At 38.6% G+C, this 22,275-nt stretch overlaps 2 protein-coding genes across 5 annotated transcripts in view; one reads left to right on the top strand and one right to left on the bottom strand.

The window, feature by feature from the left end:
• LOC148741091 (fibroleukin-like) overlaps window positions 1-22,275 on the top strand; it is a 371,193-nt gene that overhangs the window by 249,578 nt on the left and 99,340 nt on the right. The gene's annotated exons all lie outside the window — the stretch shown is intronic.
• On the bottom strand, window positions 19,025-20,698 carry LOC148741096 (angiopoietin-related protein 7-like). The gene is made up of 2 exons (XM_088756919.1): window positions 20,157-20,698; window positions 19,025-19,674 (listed from the first exon to the last, which is right to left on the bottom strand). The coding sequence occupies exons 1-2, from the start codon at window positions 20,386-20,388 to the stop codon at window positions 19,403-19,405; spliced, it is 504 nt and encodes a 167-aa protein (XP_088613045.1). The 5' UTR covers window positions 20,389-20,698; the 3' UTR covers window positions 19,025-19,402.

The raw sequence follows: 22,275 nt of genomic DNA, 5'->3' as shown, positions 1-22,275 counted from the left end.
TGTGAAAGTATGTAAGCCCCAAGAAGAGCCTTATCACTTCTTATCGTTTGTCCAACTTAAGAAAATGATTCCCTTGAATTTACAGTCTCGATCTATTATTGCCATAAGTTGTCGACAATTTTTCCATTGGTTAGAAGGATATGACGACCAGTCTAAAAGTTTTAAGACCTTCTAAAGAAGCTGTGGTGCTGCGTCGGTGGAGGATTCTAAAGCTGACACCTCAAACGTTTTCCCTTCGTCAAAGGCTTAGATTGTCGTGCGATTGTCTTTATTTCCTCATTTTATATCGTTTTTGCTAGTAAAAGGTAAAATAAAAGTTTAGAAAGTGGGGTCATGGTAAAGAAATTGGACTAGATAAAGTTTGCCTCGTTTTACAAAAAACCTTAATAATAATAATAAAGACTTTATTTTACGAGGGTAACACATAATAGCATAGCTAATAAACTTGTGGCCCTCACAAGGGCCACTTGTGGCCCTTCGCACTCTTTCTTTTAACAGGGATAATTCTCTTCGGTTTTCTACGCAAAAGCGTCCCGATTCCGTATACTTGCACTTCTCTTTCGCTATAGTCACCACTAAAGTAGTGCTCTATACAGGTGCCTTTTGCCGGTTTCTTCAAGCATTTTGGCGGAAGGGGGAAGATAAATGAAGATAAGAGAAAATGATTAAAAAAGGGGCGGAGCGTGCAAAGACTTTTGCCGCGAATTTGTCTCCGGCATGACCTAATATGTAGTTTTTGTCAAACATAGCTCTTAAGCCCCTTTCAAACGGTATTTTGACCCTATTCCAACACCGCTTTAAAAACATACCGTAGTAAATATAGAACCAGCTTTACCAAAAGAAATGCTTATTACATACGTAAAAATGACCTGACAAGGAAAAATAAAATCACTTGTAAGACTTGTAAAGCTTTCTCTTCAGTTTTGTGATTTGAATTTCAACTTATTAAACTGATACCTGTCAATTTATGAATTAGTTAGTTCTAATTTATTGATATATATTATTTATCTCTCTATGAAATCAATGAAATGCCTTATACTTGTTTCATTTAGATACTCCGTAAAAATCGTCAAGTAAACTTTTAAACTGTGGCAGAGCTTTCCTCTTAGAAATTCCAACTGACCACGGTTATCAAAAGGTATAAATGGACCATCATGATAATCAACTGGCGATGCAAATTATGCGGCTGCAAACGGATTAGTTAGTGTACTTCAGATAGTATACTAACTAATCCGTACAGGCCTGATTTTTTTTCAGGTCTGATTTCCGCTATTGCCTATCTACTGCGAGGATCGTCCATCATACGTAGATAGTATACTGTAGGCATGCTCTTACTGATAAACAGCTCTGCGGCACAGGCATTCCCTTGCTCGCAGGAAATTTTTTAAAAATACATGGTGAACCGGTATGGAGTCTCCGAATTATATTGCGCATACGCATATAATGAGTGCCTGATCGCTCGGCAAAATCTGGCCGGCTCATCGTGGAGGCCTGAGACATCTGCTTGCACGGAGAGATGCTCGTCTTGCAGCGCTAATAAGGGGGGGGGGGGGGGGGGCAGGTTCCAGGTTAACACAGATAACTGTTTACTGTTTAGATTTCTACAAGCAAATCCAATCAGGGCTGAGCTAGTTTACTTACTCGATGGTATTTTTCTTTCTCAATTCAGATCTGAAATTAATGCTGGATGTGCGATTTATCACTTTCTGTGATCCGCATTGGCTACGGTGAAGACAACACTCGGAACTATTTCGACAAAAGAAACAACTAAATCTAAATTTTGGGGCTTAGTAAGCACCTAGGTAACAAACAATTTCTCAAGCGTGATGATGAAGCCTTCTACACCGACCCATTTGAGATCTCGCTGTTTTCTTTCTTTTACACGTACTAATCAAATAAAATGAGGAGCACGTGTTTGCTTCAGCGTCATCAAACGTCTTGGTCGCTGTCTTCTTTGATTTGAATGTATGTCCTCTGAGATAAATTAGTGGAAGGACTAATGGATTTAGATGAATTGAACCAAAGTAAACAACGATATGGGGCCGAGCAAGGGAAGGAACGAAAGGACGAGTAGATGGATGGACGGATGAATGAATGGATAGATGGCTGCATTTGGATGGCTACATTTGAAGATAGGGTCGAGCAGACCCTAACAAGCTGACAGAGGGACGGATTTGCAATAGATATAATCACAGATGAAAAGCTGCAGGAAGGTCGAGGATAAGCATCAAGAGAGGTGAAACGAAGGCAAGATGTGGATACCTTGTAAATACAACTATTAATTACCTAGTCTCCCTCGCAGCCGTTTCTTTTGGATGTCACGCAACGCTCCCCCAAAAGAACGGCTGCTGACAACCGAACTACATTCCTTTCTCATTGTCCTTGCGGTTTGGTTGCGGTCTATTGAACAGACCAATCACATACCAGAAAATCTGAATGACGTAAGGTTTCACGAGAAAATGTGGATGTTAGGAGAAACACTGAAGAAATTTGTCGATGAGAGCTCGAAATGTTTCACATGTTCATCGTTGTGCCCTGGTAAAGATAGAGTATATATTTTTGGGAAAACTTCTCACAATTTCGTTGAAATTATAGAATCTACGCTTAACATAGACGTCAACTGCTACGCCAACGACACGAACGCTAGATTGTTTGAGCGGTTGTTAAAGTTTCAGCGAGCAACTGAGAAAGTAGAAGAAGCTAAAAAACTGAACTGAAACTCTTTATTCGCACTATTTCAAGAGGTTACTACAGATTATAAAAGTCAGAATATATAAGAAACAGTAAATTACATCAATAATCAAAAGGAAATACGAGACGCCTTTCAATCTAGGCCAAGGTCTAAACGCTTGCTTCGACCTACAGATGGAGATCAGGAGGAAAAAAGCGCGTGCTTGCCGTCAACAAACCGGGCGAAGCTTCGAGAACACTGCAATTTAGGTCGGCAAACGTCTCCTACACTACTTGTACTTCTTCATTTGCCAGTCCGCTGCTAGCTGGAGCGAACCCGATTAGTTATATTCGTGGCTTCTTATCACCGGTACAGGAAATCGGCCAGAATTATCGAGTGTTTCCGCACGTTGGCACAACGCAACAACAATAACAATAATATGACCACTTTCATCGGTAACATGGTCAAACACGAGCGGGAGTGCTTGATATATTAACGATTTCCCGGATCCTGTAGGCAACTTAACAAAAAGATCTTCTTTCTCGACCAAAACGTTTTTAATTGCAAGCTTCTGGTGAGCTTTAAGTTCGAAAATTTTGAACTTTGGCGACGCTTTGCGAAAAGCTCCTTCAAGCACCGCCATTTGTCTTGTGTTTTCCACACGAGGATCGCGGTAGAAAACGATATCTGATTGGACGAGTCTCAAAAGGTGAGTCTGGCGCGAAAAGGTTCCTGAAAGTGGAACCCGAGCTGTGATTGGCCAATTCGGAGAAAGGAATGTAGTTCGGTTGTCAGCAGCCGTTCTTTTGGGGGTGCGTTGCGTGTCATCTAAAAAAAAAAACGGCTGCGAGGGAGACTATTAATTACCTTGACTTCTCGCAGAAAATTATTCAGCTGCTGTGCTATCAGAAAAGGTTGGTCTCATCATCCAGTTTTCTTTCTAACAAGAGCTCATGAGCTCATATCTGAACTCCGAAAGAGCACTGGTAAAAATATTTGCAACGGATATTTTCAGTATCTTAACTGGCTGTATTAGCATGGAAAATGGGCACAAAGGAATGAAGTTGAGACGCTTGCAAAAAGATAACAAAAAATAAAATTGATTTGTTAAATGTAGCATCGACCTTGTCATGCCACAAATTTTCAAATCACTACGATTGACTTAATGCATATCGTTGATTTCAGTGTCGGTCGTTTCCTCGATGTTCCCTTTAAAAAAGAAAGGGGGGTACAAGATATCGCAAGACTCGTTTCGAACGTTGAAAAATACGTTGTTGTTTGTTAATCGCGGAATAAGAATATTTTTAAACCTTCTACATATCAATAATCGGAGCAGGCACTTTTCAATTCTTTTGAAGCTTACAGTTCTTCCGAACATTCGTCCGGGCAAGGCATCTGGTATTCCCTGGTAAGTCGATTTAATCGAACAAATTGTGATGTCATGTTGAGGTATGGTAACTCACCTGTTTGGCAGAAAAAGGATATGACAGATAAATTTAGTCTTGAACAAGTATTATTTGAGTAGCTTTATAAGCAAATTAAGATCCGGCTAAGTCAACAAGTAAAATTATGAACACTGTGACACATACTATTTGGGAAAGAAAGAGGAGATTTGGCATCAACATATATATTGTACATATATATGTACAACCGGACATCGTCAAGTGGCCCTTAATCTTGTCCAGTTTTATCTTACTAACAGTTCCTTTGCCTTCCTTAGCTTTACCTTGCTTTGCCTTACCTTACCTTGCCTTGCCTTGCTATGCTTTATTTTGCTTTGCTTTGATTTGACTTGCGTTATATGTTACGTAATTTAGTATTATCTTCGGTAACCGTATTGACCTTAGTTCTCGACTAATGAGGGCACGCGAATTTCTAAATTTTATTGTTTTTAAAAAAAATAATCATCATAATAAAAATTCAAGGCCATGAGAATGAAGGAAACGATCGCTCTCAAGAAAAACCCTCCATAGGCAAACAAAAGTCCCCAATGTTAACACTATAGAAATTCTAGAGAGAATAGCATGGGGAATATGGATAAACATATTGCAAAGGGCTAAATTACGGAGAGATTTCCATCTTCGTTAAGAGAACATAAAACGAACAGACTAAATAATTACTAGCCTATAGCATGAAGAGACGCGATTAGTCTCAAATCACTTGAAATCCTAACGCGGAAAATAAGTTTACTAACGTTAGCCGTATAGAAGAGCGGAGATAGAAAAGTGTCACTGCCGAAACTTCAGCAAATGAGATTACTTTTTCAGAGATAAAATATCTCTTCAGTTTCTCTGTTCCCTGCCTCTAAGGCTTTTCCTCAATCCTTCAAAGGACACTCGTAACCGCCAGCTACTGAGAGACTTGGAACTAATACAAATTTTCTGACCATCAGTGTATTCGGAGGTTGGTGTCCACTAGACGGAAACAGATGTCAGCGATCAAATCATCATCGCTAAAACTAGCGCAAGGATTTAACTACCTATTTATAAAACATCGCAGTTATCATTATTGTCTGATGTTAGGAATTAGGATTTAAGACCAGGGAAACAGCACTGGGTTGGCGAAAACATAGATTAGAGACAGGGCTTGGGCAAAGACCGTTGACCTTACGGCAAAATTTTCTTTGTACCGCTATCCTCCTGCAAGGAATCTTAAAAAACTAATCCCGGAGATGTCTTTAACGGGAATTATAAGTCGCGAATGAAAGCTCTAAGCTAAAGGAAATAGATTCTCGTCGATGCTATCAGCAGCGCTCTAGCCCACCCCCCTCCCCCGCCAAGAGTGACATCCCCTCGACCTTTAATTCCCCCGTAGACGCTACTGATTAGACGTTATGCGTTCCCACTCAGTTGTTTATAGCACCTGTATCACCACTTACACTCTAAAGTGCATGCAAGTGTTCGATCTGTTACTCCAGTTACGATATACTTGTTCTCTCCAGGGATAAGAACACCTTAATTATACCGGAATATTAATGTAGAGAACGATTCGATTAGCATTTGAAAAATTTTAGCGTAACTTATGTGCCGAAAATTACGGGACAGTCAAACTTGAAGGTAAAATGGGATATAATGTCATGGTTAACGTTCATAAGAAAGTTAAATCTCTCTCGGATATCTGGTGATGAAAAATCACATTATTGAAGGGGCATTGAGTGCACAGATATGGGTGACCTTCCAACTGCAAAGAGACGTAGAAGTAAAGCGGAAGTGGATACTAAAAGAAAAGAGACAAATTAAACTTTCGCTAACTTCTTTCATTCGATATGTGTTTTTTTACATCCTTCACAGATGTCTGTTGATCGGAAATGAGTAAAAAGAAGAAATCAATAACAAAAAGAACCATAACGAAACAAAACAAACAAGCAAACAAATGTTACAGGATGTTTGCATGCGAAGGAAACCAACCGGCCGATATTTAGGGGGAGGAAAAGAGAGAAAACGTTTTAAACCTTCACATAACCTTTACGTCCGAAAGAGATATAACCTTATTACATCCTTCACATATTTCCCACGAAAGGAAATAAAAACAAAAGAAAACGAACCAAGACATCTCAAGTGAACATATATTAAAGGAACTTTGCGTGCGAAGGAAAGTGACCTTCCGACTTTTTAGGGAAAAGAAACGTGACGGAATTTTTTTTTTAATCGGAATAATACAGCAGGCGATGAAATCCTCACTTAAGGATATGCACGACAAAATGAATCACAAATTTCGGGATATTTTCATATCTGACTCATTATGGACTGAATTTGATACAAGCACTTAAAGTGTCCTTAAACTCGGCTTTGGTTCTTACTTTAGTCTCGTTTTTGTCTTTCCGTGGTTTTAGTAAACGTAAACATACTAGGTTGCAGAAGAAACGACACTTTCACCGCTTGGCTCAGCGTAGAATAGACCTCACTCAAAAAGAGTCTCTCTCTTTTTTTTTTTTTTTTTTTTTTTTTTTTTGTTTTGTTGTTGTTGTTGTTGTTGTTGTTTTTCTTTGCTTTATACAGTCCAAGATTACTGAGCCAGCGTCTGCGGGAATTCTCAGCAAGTGAGAAATTCTAGGAAAAGGGGTTATTCTGAAACTTTTAGATATGATAAGGCGACAACAAAAGAGTGTAATTTAATCAACAAATAGAATTTATGTTGCGGTGCGTCTCTTCAATAATAGACTACAGATGACGTCAAATCTGGTATTATTAAAAAGAGCACACAAGCGTAGCTGAGTGAGTCACTCATGTTCATATCAAGCTTCAAATGTCGCAGTTCCCCGATGTCATTCACAGTTATTTCCTTTCCCTTTCCTTACTCATGATGCCCGTAAGCCTCGTTGTCTAAATAAGTCACATTCACAAAGGACTCTTGAGGAGGGTGATGGAATATCCTTTTTCCAGCCTGTGAAAGACAGAAATATGCAAAATGCAAAAAATGCAATCATTCAAGAATTTGAGAGATTCAGCTAACTTAAATATGGTGATTTCTACTTCGAATCGGGTTGTTACTGATATTCTCTCAAGCTGACGTTAGCGCCCAAATTTGCACATTCGAACATGAGCACGAACCAACCTCTGAGTGTGATCAGCATGTAATTTCTCCTCACAATCATACTCTTGAATCACTCATTAACATCATGAAAATAAAGGAATTGACCACCAACCTCAGAAGCTTTGCTTCCTAAAAGAATATTCCTTTTCAGTGCCATGGAAGATGTATAGAGAAGAGTATAAGGAGTATGGATACTGATGTTAGGCTGTAAAGGATTAAGCAGAAGAGGTAATGAAGCCAACGAAAGTTACGTTCAAGGGATCAAGTTCATCTTTCAGATATCACGTCCTAAATTTTACGACGTAAAACCTTGTATTCACCTCGTTACGCCCTCAAATACACCGACGTCTATTTTACGGCGAGAATTCGATTATCGTTCAGTGAACTTTCAACGTCTTCAAACGAGGAGCTTCGCGTTATGGCGTAAAATTCAATTTTGACTACACGTTACGTCGTAATTTATCAAATAAGTTTTACTTCGTATCTTGTACGACGTAAAATTGTCACCTTTATAACTTGTCAATCAAAACCTTGTCAAATAAGTTTTACGTCGCAACTTTTACGACGTAACTGGTCAATCAAAAATGCTCACAATATTGAATAAGTTAACTTCAAATTCTTAATAGATTACCATTTATAATGTTTCATAAGTTTCTTTATAGATTACGTAACCTCAAATTCCTAATACGTACAATATGAAGTAAAGTCTTTCCTGGATACCGTTTTTAAGATATAGTTATCATTCGAGCAAAAATTTATTATAATATCTTTCATTGTTCATTTGCGTGCATAATTTTTGGACGAAAATTTGCTTTTATTACAAACACAAAATACAACGCAAGTGCCGGTTCTTCCATTAACAGTTGTTGGTTTTGCTTTTTGCTTTTTGTTACAAATTATAAAGAAAAACACACTAATCTATGTTAATAGATCTCGCTTTTTATTCTTTTCTTTTTTTTTTTGTCTTCCTTTGGTGCAATGTAAGAATGAGAACCTGATAACTTGTAGTACGCGAAACATTTACCACACAGCCCAATAGTTTATTCAACTTAACATCTTTGCTAATACGAGCACATGTTTATATCATTTATTACTTGGGCAAAGCTATGCACGAAAAGAATCCTTCTTACTGGTATGTAATTGATTCGCGCTTTCGTTTTGAAGCGTTACTGTAGCTTTGAAGGTTACAGATGTATGGTGACCCTTTTATTTTCGTACTAGTTGCCAGAGGAAGCAAGTCAAACTAATAAACAAATACAGATTTTTTTAAATATGGAATAACATTTGAGAGTTCAATGAAATGTAACTTACAATTCGCAGGTCATTCCATACATCTTATAGATCTCTACGTTATCTCTGGCTAATCGTTATTTTAAATATTGGATTAGTCGCGTCTTCAAATAAAAAGAGGGGTTGGTCCCCGGACTCCCTGGGACGACGCTTTGGCGCCAAAACTATTAAACACTAAGTGCAAATCAGTAATATTTCTGAGATGTTGAGGGTATTCACGTTTTTCTCTTGGACTCAGTTACCATGCATTATAATACATAAAATAAAGTTATAAATTTTATAATTACCTTAAATCCTCTATGATCGCTCCTGTTGATGGGGGGGAGGCTATTTTTTGCAGCTTTTATTGGAAATTTAAATCTTGCCTATAAATATCCAATTTTAACGATTTGTTTGTTCTTAATGAAAGCTCTCCCCCATCTTGCAACATTGAAAATTATCTCAACCTCTGGTAATGTACGTAGGAAAAACCAAACCAAAAAACAAGCGATATCAAACAAAAGAGTATAATTCAAGATGAGCTTGACCGTGCCGGGAAGTTATCAACGGATTTAACTATTCTCGAAGAATTCGTCCAAGAGGAATCAACTGCGAAGAGAAACTTTCCAACACACAGTTATATATCCAAACTCAAAAGGTCATGCCGCTCTTCCCCCCCCCCTCCCGCCCCAGCCACCCTCACACACATACAGTTACACTTAAATGACACCAACAGCTAATTTATTTCTGCAATATGATCGTTATATATTTTCTTATACCGTAGAAATGTTTTTGTTCACGGAAGAGAAAAAGAAGAAAACAGCTGGAGCTAAGCAAAATCTTAACTATTAACTACAAGTGCAAACTATTTTAAAATGTTTGCGTTATCGCAAACTTATATACTTGGCAAAAATTTTCACGAAAAATAGAAATAGATAAAAAAAAGATAAATAAATGAAGTTAGCCAAAATATAGGGTTACAAAATGATTCTTACGCCACTAACAGGAGATATTCGATGTGAAAAGCTTTTAAACTCTAACGTAACAAATTTAACAAAAAGAGAACTTGCAAAAGAAAACGTAAGTATCAGGCTGACTGAGCTGCCGTATAATGGCATAAACTCGTGCCATAACAGATAGCCCAATATTATCCCTTAAACCCGAGCCCTCTACATCAAACTTTAAATATTAATATCTGACTAATTCGTTCCCATGTCTCTCAATCGTCTTCCTGTCCCAGTGGTCTTCATTTACCCTCGGAGATAGCAGAGGAAGCAAAACGCGAGTGCGCGTGAAACTCGGATAGCCAATTCGTAGACTAAAATTATTTGCACGATATTCTAGAGATATTCACAATGATTCTTTCGCACAAACATTGGTTTTGAAAGACATGCCACATTCCACGGCTCAGTGTGAAGGTCACCTTGTTTCTTTTTGTTTTTCCTTGTTTACAAAAGACCATAGATTAATTGTCATCATTTCTTATTTTTGTTTTCCTTTTTTTTTTTGTTTTTAAGGTAGAATGATAAAAACCGACGTTTCGGTGTCATCATGACGCCATTGTCAAGGAGAAATAAAAAATGAAGTTTGTGGCAAGGTGTAACAATAAATTAGCATAAATATGTTACGAGTTAATTAAACAAATACTTTTGCGCGAATTGAATCGCTTTGCACGTTCAGAGTGGGTTTTAAGTCTCTGATGAAAAGCATTTCGTTCACCAAACAATCGAACTTGTTACTACACTTTTTCAGAATGCTAAAACGTTTCAGTAGGTCTTTCGGGACTTCGCTGTGCCGTTCGTGGTAGTGTTTATATATTGAAGATGCCTTTCGTTTATGTCCATCCACGCGTGTGTGTAAGTGTCCGCGTGTATAGCCCACATAACCCGCATCACACAGGTCACATTGAAATTGATAAACGACGCGTTGTTGGTTGACAATCTGTGGCTTGATCTCTCGTACTTTAAGATCTTGGCCAACTTTGCGGCTAACAAATACTGGCTGGACAGTTGTCTGCACCTTCATGCTAAGATTCTTGAGCTCTTTCTTAACATAATTTGCTGATTCTTGATCTTTGAAAGGTATGACCACACGAACAATGGATATTGGTTCTTTGGGCGTCTGTGTGGGCTGCGTACCAAGAATTCTTGATTGTAAGAAGGTGTTAATGGTAGAATTTACCAGGCGCTCCGGGTATTTAAGCCGTGCGAAAACTTTCTTTAGGCGATCACACTCATCAGAGAAATGGGCCCAGGAGAAATGGGCTCTATACGAACAGACAGATGGCGTTGCTATGGGGTCCCCTCTCGGGCCCTTATTAGCAAACGTCTTCATGTCATTCATCGAAGATACCCTTGAGCGACAAAGAAAACTTCCATCCTATTATCGTCGATATGTTGATGATATACTCACGGTAATGCCTGATCTAGCAACAGCAACTACCTTCTTGCATACCCTCAACAGCGCCCACACTTCGGTCAAATTCACCATGGAGGTGGAGAAGAACAGCAAGCTTCCTTTCCTTGGCACCGAACTACTCAACCATGCACCTCGGATTGAAACCAAGGTATATGTGAAACCAACAAACACGGGCCTACTATTACACTACCAAAGCCATGTAGACAATCGCTACAAACGGAGCTTGCTGAAAACTATGCTCGATCGTGCACACCGATTATCTTCCTCATGCAGAGACTTAAAACCCACTCTGAACGTGCAAAGCGATTCAATTCGCGCAAAAGTATTTGTTTAATTAGCTCGTAACATATTTATGCTAATTTAGTGTTACACCTTGCCACAAACTTCATTTTTTATTTCTCCTTGACAGTGGCGTCATGATGACACCGAAACGTCGGTTTTTATCGTTAGTTTTTGCTAGTCTTTGCATTTCTAAATCTTTATTGATAAGGTAGAATGCTCAGTTAGAAAAAAAAAAAAAATACTGTAGAACGCAAATGATCCCCTCCCCGCCCCTGATACACACGCTTCCTACGCCCTTTACCATCCTTGTATTTTTTAGCCGATGTCCAGTATATTGTAGTATCGGTTTAGTGGGATAAAACGTTCCCTTCAGTGAATGTGAATGAATGCTCCAAAAACGTTCTTTTATATTTAGAAATACATACATCCAAGGAAAATAAAGATTGACATGTTCACTTCCACATTCACATATATGGTTTATCATGTAGAAAATTTCCTGGGAGCGGGGGAGCGAAAGTACAGCCAGGCCCACCCCATTCCCAGGATACTGGTGCTAAAATACAATATGCTATAAAGAATGTCTGAACGGGGTTTACTGTTGGTGTTATTTGGCATAATATTTTGTGGTTGTTGTTAAATTGGCCAACTTTTTTAATGCTTACTGTTGCCGAAGAAAATACTGTCAAGTTTTTGGAGCTTTAGATCTTCGGCAATGGTCGGACCTCTTTGTTTTAATCTTCGGAAATCTTCTAGAGTCTCCGTGAATCGTCGGTAGCCTTCGAAAATGTAACTGTTACATGTTACAAAACCACACATGAAGTGTTTAGTGTTATCGAGGTACTCCCATTCAGACCCTCTTAAAGAGAATAAATGCATCAACTACACATGAATTTTTAAAATAGATCATAGCCAAGGACACAGGACAACCGGGGCCACAGCCTAGTTTAAAAAATAAAAAGAAAAAACTAGCTTTTAACAATCATTTGCACCAGATTTTGCTATGGCAGGTCGTACAAATGAAAATATGACAATGTTTTGAAAAGTATGATTTATAAATCTTTCACTATTATTACGAGAACGGAAACTGGTTCAGAGAAGACTCCACGAAGAAAACCGATAAATCTGGTTATGGTTCTGATTCGTCCTGCATCTCTATAACTAGAACAGTATGACTGTTTAAGGAAATTTCGGACAAAGAGGAACCGTCGTTATGTATAGATTTGCCCTTGGTGTCTATGAAGCACAAAGTCTAGTCTTGGTAGAGACAGCAATGCGAACGCCGTCCTGAAAAGCACCTGAATTAAGAAAAAGAAAACAAAGGTGACGTCAGTGAAGCACTTGCCAGGCTGCTAAGTACTATTTCATTCCATTTTCAAGCTTTAGGACATTATTCATACTCAAAGTAAGTAATACACGTTGGATTGGAGTAGTTTTGAGAGGCCAGTTGCGTTGCATTGAAAAGTTGGAGAAATACCTTTGCAATCGGCCATGCTAACATTAAATATTTTTCAGACTTACATGGAAAGCTTCACTCTTGTTAACTTCCAAGACACGTTCTATCAAATGGAAGCTTGTATATTCAAGAATTTCTTTTTGAAATGAGATTTAACTTTTACCGTTAAAAGGGGGCATTAAAGTATCAACCAGTGTGAGAAACTAACATTTTTCAGTAGCCCGATCTTAAAAACAACAGGTATAATAGACTAGCTAGGAAAAAACAATTAGTTCTGTGCCGGTAGATGCATGTTGCAAGAAAATCTACCCTCTACTGGCCTCTTTTTACATTTCGTGCCATAAGTTATTATTGAAAAAATTAGGTTTTTTAATATCTCTATTAAAAAAAAAAACAAATGAAAAAAAGAAATAGTCTATATAGTATGATCAAGAGATTCTTGGACGGGAGTAAAACCTATTCACATGCATTCTTTTTTGTCCCAAAAAATAGGCTTAAATTTTGCGGATTCATTCCTCTTTAGGGACTAAGAAAATGCAGCCAACGTTATTTAATTAGTTATTTTTTACTGGTTATTTCCCATGTTAAAACTCGAAAGTTTCGATTCCCATTTCTTGTCCGTGAATGTGTACGCGGCCCCCTATACCTCCATCACCAAAACATATGCGGCTTATAACAGGGGTTCATACAGTACCCTGCCCATGATACATATAAGGACTCCCTTGGCTTGTTCCCTTACTCTCACAGCTGGTACTTTACTAAGAAAGGCTTTGAGAGGAGTTTTCGATAACGTTTCTCTAAAGATAGTGTTAATAAAGACTAATTTTTTGTTGTTTTATTGCCATAAAACAAATTAAGGGCGTAGCCAGGATTTTTTTTATTGGTTACCACCACAAGAAAAAAATGTCTTCTATAAACGCCATTTTCGCACGATATCCCTACTCACAGTTAAGTCTTTTTTGTAACCTTTTTTAGATAACATGGAAAGTTATCGCACCTATATCCCCCTCTTATCTTCGCCTTTCCTCTTCTTTGAAACAGATTAAATTAACTGCAAAAACGGTGGACGAAGATCCTGTTGGTTGTGAACATTGCCGATCTCTCTAGAAAGGAGATCTAATGAGCCAAAAAATTAAATGAACCTCGAACGAGAAGTCAAAAGACTACTGCTTGAGCAAAGCTAATTGAGAACAATGTGTATAACAATATCTCGCCGGGCTGGCCATACCAGCCTTCTAGCTTCGATCAGGTTTACAGATGTTACTGAACTATATAGGGATCACAATATTATATAGATGGAGAATGTAGCAATAGAAATTGTTAAAAAAAGGGAGGCGGAAATGAAGTAGAACATAAAAAGTAGAAAAGGAAAAATTCTAAAGGCTATGGATTATATTAATTCCTCACGGCGGTGTAGGCCACGAGATTCAAGAGTCATAGAAAGCCTTATCTATCAAATGCGACTCCCTGGTCTTACGAACGGAGTCACGAGAAGAAAGAATTTTCTCTAGTGGGATTATCAGTAACATGGAACGCTATCGGCCCTATATCGCCTTATTGTAATATTTGTAAACGAGGGAGGGGTAGGTACACCCTGACCAATAATCACCTACGCCCAGTTGCAGATCTGGTGACAATCCATCACCACCTAGAGCACAACGGGAGATGAACAACATAAACAAACTGCGATTGGAGCGGCAAAATTAAGCCTGCCTCCTCCTCAGACTTTCCCAAGGCTGGGTGGGAATTGGGAAACTTAGAGCAAGCGAGACAAGCGGAAAGCGCGAGAGAGGGATACTTTAATTTAGCTTTAAAGGAGTAGAGCGCGAGCGGGGAGTGATGGGAAGGTAAAGGTTTTCCTTAATTAATAACTAAATATCTCCCAGTGATAGCGAGAGACTGGGGACAAAGCGGAAGGCAGAACCACGCGGAAAATCAGTCGATATTCAGGATATTCTATTCCTTCCTTTTACCTCTATTTGTTGGTCTATCGGGCAGTATTTTTTTTTTTTTTTTTTTTTTTTTAACAGAAAGTAAGCATGGCTCAAGTCGGTTACCATCCTGATTCCTTCGTCCTGCAGCCGGACCCAGCTTACTTGTGTCCTATTTGGTGAGTAAACTAAATAAACCCAACTCGAATTGCAAAATGAGAGTAGTGGTTTTATCTGTTTTATTAATTCTCTGCGGCTAAAATATGATATTAAAAAAGGGAATCCACCAGCAGTCGGAATACTACTTTTGTTTGGATCTATCAACAAAGTTGAAATGGTAATTTGGCCACCGTAACGATTACACAAGCTGACGTTTCGAGCGTTAGCCCTTTGTCGGAGCGAATAGTGGAATTGTGGGTTGTGTGTGTTTTTAAAGGCAGAAAAGGGAGTTACGTTATTGGTGGGAACATGGCAACGAGAAAAACACGAAGAAATTAGTGGAATGAAAAGCGTTCGTTGATCCCTGTTGGATTTAGTCTGCCGGTTTGAAAGATGAGCTTTTGTTCAAGAGATGTTGCTGGACAAAGGTAATATCTTATTTTCGTTCTGTTTATCGTGCCTTGGTAAGATTTCGAAACAAGCCGATTCGCAAAAACGGTTCCATTTTCTCATCAGTTTCTTTTTCATGTATTACTTTCTAGTTTTACGCTTCTTTCTGTAACCTGCTGAGGATATTAAGAGAAGTTGTAATTCTGCTAGCAGTGTCTTAGTGAATATTTGTCGGTATCGAATTAGAACTACTTATCGTGCGAAAGGTCGCCGGTAACAACGATAGTCAAAATCTAGTTTTATATAAGTTTAAAGGATAAAGTGCAACACTGAAAATGATTTATTTCACCCAACACCGTTAGCTTGAAATTGTAAACATCGTACTCAGTAAGGTTTTAGAACACCGCAACATCGCAATGCGAGTTGTCACCGCAAATTGCATTTAAAAAAAGGGGGGTTAAACACCGCAACACCGCAAAACGCTATGTCCCTCTCCTAAATTGGAAAGGAAATAAATTAATTTAATGAAAGAAAATGCTATTCCCAGGAATACCAAACACGCCACAAAGTTTGGAATGACACTCTTCAAAGGTAAGGTGTGAAAATTGTGCTAAACGTTAAAAAAACCATTTAAATTCCCGTGAAAATTTTGATTATGTCGACATGCAGGAATAAATCAAAACAACTACATTAAATTTTCGCAAACTTTATTTACTTAACAGAATGGTTTTAACAACAAACCGAATTTAGGTTCTGTCCTGATGTACGGTTCACAAGGGAATTACCATTGTTCTTTCTTTGTTTAGGAGTCATCGGTTAGCTATTGTGTATTGTTTGGTCTTTTGTATTGGCTCTTGTGAACCGGTACACGAGGACAGAACCCGAATTTACCACTGACTTTGAGGCAATGGAGGTCAACGAGACGAATAAACGTTTGTCAAAATTTTACGTGTCAGTCGGGAGGAAAGACGGGGCTTTTTACAAGAGAAATAGTCTGTTTTCAGAGCTCATCCTCGGTATAAAAACCCGCGAAGCTCACAAGTGACGTAAAACAAAGACAACAAAACAATACCTCATGAAAGAAAGAAAACCTCGTCAGTTTTTACACCGAGGATGACCCGTTGTCCGTGCGAGCGGCTCTCACTAAGGCCCTGTTTACATGGGAAGAGGGTGCCCCTAGGGGATAGGGTTACCCTACTTGGTAGGGTTGAAGATACCGAGCGTTTACATGGTAATTTGAAACCCTAGGGGCGAGGGCTGACACTATAGCCAGGTCACCCAGCAAGGAAAACAACCAAAATGACGGCGGGAGATAAAGTTTTGGCGGTTAATTCGATTCTTTTTGGATAGTTGCTGGACATTTTCGACGTTCTCCGCAGAATTCTCGGTTCCCAAAAGACTATCAACATCTTCTCCATTATCTTCCGAGTCAGGAACGTGTTTTGTAAGCTGGTAACGGCGAAAATATTCACCTGGTTTGTAGCTAACACTAGCTGTGGATGCTGTTCCACTGTCCGCCATTTTGTTTCGCTGAGATGCCTGCGCTGTGTGTCAGCGGTGTGACTGGACATAGTTCTACCCCTAGGGATAACCCTAGGTTTTGCGTTTACATGGGCTAATGGCGGCAAAACTCGTCCCTACACAGTAGGGTCACCCTACCTTTCAGGTAGGGTAACCCTACCTCTAGGGTCATCCTACCTCACATGTAAACACGCAGTATAATTACAATAGAGAAGGGTCACCCTACTAGCTAGGGTAACCCTACTATGTAGGGGCACCCTCACTCATGTAAACAGGCCCTGTTTACAAGCAGGTAGGGTAACCCTAGTGTTAGGGTGACTCTGGCAGGAGGATTACCCTAACGCTCCCACATTTCTTCTTCTTTTCATCGACGTGTTTACAAGGCAGCTAGGGTTACCCTACCACTAGGGTAACCCTAGCTGAGCGCTAGGGTAATCCTAGCTGCCTTGTAAACGTTCTGGTGGGGATAACTCGCCTACCCGGGACAACTTTTTACTTGTTTCCAGACCCTTTGAACATTGATAACAATGCGTGCGGTTTCCAAGCATAGGTAAGTTGTCCCGGGTGGTAGGATAACCCTACCTGTGAAATTTTGCCTGTAAACCCGGGCTATCTTTGACCCGCCTGCTAGGGTAACCCTAGCACAAGGGTTACCCTCCTTGCTTGTAAACAGGGCCTATAAGTTGTTCACTGACGCGTGACAATGACAAATAAAATTTATTATACATTTGCTCATTTCTATAATCACCTGAGTAATTATACTAAAACAATTAATCGCCTCAGGCTCGAAAACTATTTGAAAAAATACAAGCAAAACTCCATAATTTATCCTTTGATGTCGATGCTAGTAGTCATGTGATTTATCCGGTTCCATAGTTTTCGAGTCCGATGCTTAAAAACGAAAGGGCATTGACCGACATTTAATGTAATGGCATCGTATGGCTTATGATAGTTGAGGCTGTCTCAGTGTTTCTCTCTAAAAATAAATTTCCCGTGTTTGATTGTCACATCTTGATGTCCATTCCTGAAACTGTTTTCTTTAACGTTTTAAACTTTTGAGATATGTTTTTGAAATTCTTTAGTTATTGATATATATCCGATTGTCTCTTTTAATCCGCACACGAGTGATAAGATTGAAGAACCCTCTGGGCCGCATGTCAGGCTTTTACCTTAAAGTTTCTGTCCTCGAACGGCATCAGGGCTTGATTCTCCAAAAATAACTTCTGTCAGTCATCGTTGACTTTCTTATGGTTTCCTCTACCGCCCTTTCTTTAAGCCTTCACCAAAGTGCTTTTTAAGAGAAAAACATAAACCAAAATGATATTCACGTGCACGAGAAAGTTTTTGGGGTTTCAACGAAGAATTTTGATCCTTCGAGGTCAGTTGGCTCTTACGCTCACATATGCTTATAATTCAAACTTTTGCCGTTTATTTGTCACTTAATTACCTAACGCTATTACAAAAAAAAAAACAACAACAACAAAAACAACAACTTCTGAAATCATTATGGCTAACCTTGACCTATATACCCAAAGAAGGCAACAGGCACCGAGAATATTAGATTTGGATAGGAAACCAGTAGCTATAGTTTAACTCAATTTCCACATTCCAAGCGCAATTTATGGTACACAGAAAGTAGCACTCGAAATTATACGGAGCAAAGTCTCTTTAGGAATAATTTCGTGGAAGATTCGTCGTCGGTTAAAACCGATAAAATAATAATAGAGATTGATGTGTCTCTGCTTCTGACCTGGACCCTCTCTTCCCTCCTTGCAGCATTTAAATCGTCGTCTGAAGAACCAAACCAATGATATTTTTGAAGAATCTCAATTTCTATAAAGCCAATACAAATAATATTATATAAAGCTTCAGGACCCATGCTCCCTCCTAAGGACGAGGGATCTAGAAGCTAGTCGGGCAAAAAGAGTCGAAAATGATAAACAAAGACTTCAGCCATAGATGACAATTAAGCTATTTTAGTCGCAGGAAATACTTTATTTGGAAATAATTCATTTCCCCTGTCCCTTTTTAAGCAAGAACGTTCATTCAGTTTTGGGCAGAAGGCAGAATTGTTAAATGAAATCTGTCAAGAACTTTCTAGTGCAAGTAAATCATGGATACGAAATCTTCTCGAACATGAAGCTTTGAAATCAAATATCACTAAAAACTGATATTTGCTTTACGTCTCCTTGAAAAGGGCATTTGTTAAGGGTGTCTGGAATGCTCATGATACTCAAGCCATTTTCTTTTTCCGGTGCTCTTCGAAGTCAAGTTTTTGCAAACGTGCGATTACAATCTATGCAGGATAAAGCTATTAATTTTTTTTTTTTTTTTTTTTTTTTTTTTGTTTTTTTTGTTTTTTTTGTTTTTTTTTTTTATTTTTTATGAGTAGCTACATTGTGTGCGAACCCGTGTACGTGAGCCGTCTGCATGCGACCCTCCCCCCCCCCCCCTCCATTGCAGATGGAAGAACACTGGTAGACTGCACGTAAGTTGTCACTACAATCTTTTCTCACTGACAGCCACCCTTCTCCCCTTTGAGAAATCTTGAGGGAACGATTCCTGATGAAAATCTCTTTTTATTTATTTATTTTTTTGTGGCAATTATATAGTTACATATTCAGTGCGACTGATGTAGAAAGCAAATCATAGCTCAGCCGATTCTAATGCAATCCTCTTCCCGATGCAACGTATCATTCTATTAGGACTTGTTTTTTTTTGTAAATGGGAGTTCAAATCAGGTAATATTTTACTGAATTATTGGTAAGAGAACACCTATTTAAAGTCCACTGGTCTGATTTTCATTTCAGTGTTTTCAGGAGCACTTGCCTCAGGAGTACTTCCTAAATGATCCCAGTGGATGTTGCCGAGAGGAGTTCCACTGCTTGGGTAAAGACCGTTGAGGTTTGACGAGACCACACAATTTTTACTGTACCACCATCCTCCTCCACGTTCCTTGTTGCACTCGCCGTAAGGAAGGTCTCTATCCCAAGTGGCAAAAGAGAAGTTGTTATGGAAACCAAACGAATCATTCTTGACAGTCCCATCTGTCGAAAAATCGAAAAAAAAATAAACAAATAAATAAAAGAATCAACTTTACAAACTGGACATATTTAATGAAGCTTTAAGTTCTATGTTTGTGGTTAGTAAGTATGATGACAATACTGGGAGATATTTTGCATGTTAAAGAAAAGGAAGTTTTCTGAAGAAAACTAAAGGCATGAAGAGAAATACGAGTTCCACTTACTCTTTTAACTTCACTATTCAAATTGTAGATCATATGCTTCGGCATCGAGTAGTAAATGGATTACAATGAGACTAATAATTTGTTTAATTCATCAGTTCGACAAAAGCATGTACATACTTGCCACTAAACTGTTATTTAGTGACGTTGATTGGGATATATTAATTTAGCTACATGGGAACGAAGCGTTTGAAATGCCATGATAAATGTGGACGATGATCAAATAATAACCATAATTGATGAGGAAGTGGAGGAGGATAGGCTAAACGAAGCAAATTGACTTACCCCAACGATTGCTGAGTTTCAGCCGGTAGGTAGTGCTCTCGTTTCCAATTCCAAACCAACCATACTCAGCGTAAAGTGGCTCTTCATTAGTTACTCCCAGTTCTATGCGAAGTCTATTTGCCGTTTCATTTCCTGTCAAGCGGTGGATCTTTTCCAGTCCGAGCCAAAATTCCTGAGTGAAGAAATTTCCGAAGCCATGTTTGTACTCTTCCCAGGTACGATTGAAGTTCATGGATCCTTTAAGTCTCTTCTGAAACACTATCCATCCTCCACCAGCAGTGGTCTGGTCGCAAAATACGTCAAAGGCGCCTAAACCATCACGAGGCTCGATTGTATAGACATTGCTGATTCGTCCACCCGACTTGTACACGTCAGCACAGTCCTTAGCTAACGAAAGAGAAATATCTAAATTCTGTCAACGGAGTTGTACAAACGGAAAAATTTTACACACTTTTATACCCTATCTTGGATAGATAACAACATTTCAAATTTCTCTTCGGTCGCCGTTGAAATCTGGGCATTCCAATGAACCAGCACCTCAATCAACAAACCTCACAATGGGTATCGAAAGATACCAACTATTGGGATAATCTATTAGGCGTAAGCAATTGATATTGAACTCAACAGCTCAGGTTTGTTTTCTCGTTTACACATGTCTTTGGTATGATTAGTGTAAAAAAATGAGTGGATTGATTAAAAGAGGCGATTCCTGTTTAGCGTTGTGTCGTACGATTACTACAAGGGTTCCTAGGAGAAAACGCGGTGACCTGTTAAAAGTGGTGATGTAACAAATATAATAAACACCCCCTCAGCAAGCTTGTGCATTTATGCTTACCGAAACCACGTAAAGCCAAAAAAAAAATATAATAATTTGTAGGATTGCTTAAGTTTTTGTATATATTAGTTCAATCGATTCCATAACGTCTCAGATCCAAAAAATACGACATTCTGAGTTAATTATGTCGTGTATATCCCAAGGTGTGGATTTCATCGCCTGCTTGATTTTTCCGAAAAAAACATGAGCTTCACGTTTCTACTCCCTTTAAAGTTGATGGATCAGTTTCCTTTGCACGCGAAGCTTCTTTATTTTCTGGTTTTTTGCTTTGTTTTTCGCCGTTTTTTTATATCTTATCAACAAACATTTGCGAGTGATGAATGATTCCTATCGAACATAGAGGTTAAATGAAAGGGCATTTTCTTTTATCTTCCCACAAAAAGCTGGAAACTCAAATTCTTTCGCACGCAAAGCTTCTTTAGTATTTTTTTTCTTGTTTTTCTTTTGTTTTGTTTTTTGTTGTCTTTTTTTGTTTTCGAATGACATTAGATTTTGTTAGACATTTAAGAATAAACACTAGCGAGAAAAACACACAACGTTTCGATGACTCCATGTCATCATTCTCAAGTGAGAAGAGAATAAAAATGAATAGTTGATTTATACTGTACGAAGGTGGCAAACGTAAAAAGTTTAAAATATTTAAAATATTTAAATAAATAATTGCGCGTGTTAAGTTCATAAATGTAAACTATTAAATAAATAGTTTCGCGCGTATGGAATCCGATTGTTTGTTCAAAGAGGGCTTCATCTTCTTTATGAAAAGCATTTCATGAACTAAACAGTCCAGTTTCCCGGTGCACTTTTTAAGTACGTTGAAATGCTTGGTCAGGTCGCCGATGGTTTGTAGGCCGTGGTCGTTCTTTAGATGTTTGCCGATGGCCGAATTACGGTGCTCATTAATACGTTGATGTAAATGCCGGCTGGTGTACCCGACGTACTCTGCATCACACAGATCACATTTATAATTATATACAACGCATTGTTGGCTAACTATTGGAGGTTTAGGCTCACGTACTCTGAGATCTTCACAGATTTTGCGACTCTTGAACACGGGATGAAGTTTTTTTGTTTTGTTTAGTTTTTTAATTTCTTATCAATCGACATCTGTCATGAAATCTATCTTAGGAAAATAGCGATTATGTGAACGTTTAGTCGTCTCTTTTCTTTCAGTATCCATTTCCACTTTACTTTCATATATTTTTGAAGTTGTAAGGTCACCTATATTTCTGCACGCAAGGCTCCCTCAATAATATGATTCTTCATTGTCGCATATCCGCAAAGGAT

This window comes from Stylophora pistillata, chromosome 1 (assembly GCF_964205215.1).
Source record: "Stylophora pistillata chromosome 1, jaStyPist1.2, whole genome shotgun sequence".
In the NCBI taxonomy this organism is placed as follows: domain Eukaryota; kingdom Metazoa; phylum Cnidaria; class Anthozoa; order Scleractinia; family Pocilloporidae; genus Stylophora; species Stylophora pistillata.
Note: the sequence above shows the minus strand (reverse complement) of the source record. Positions and strands in the feature narration are given on the sequence as shown.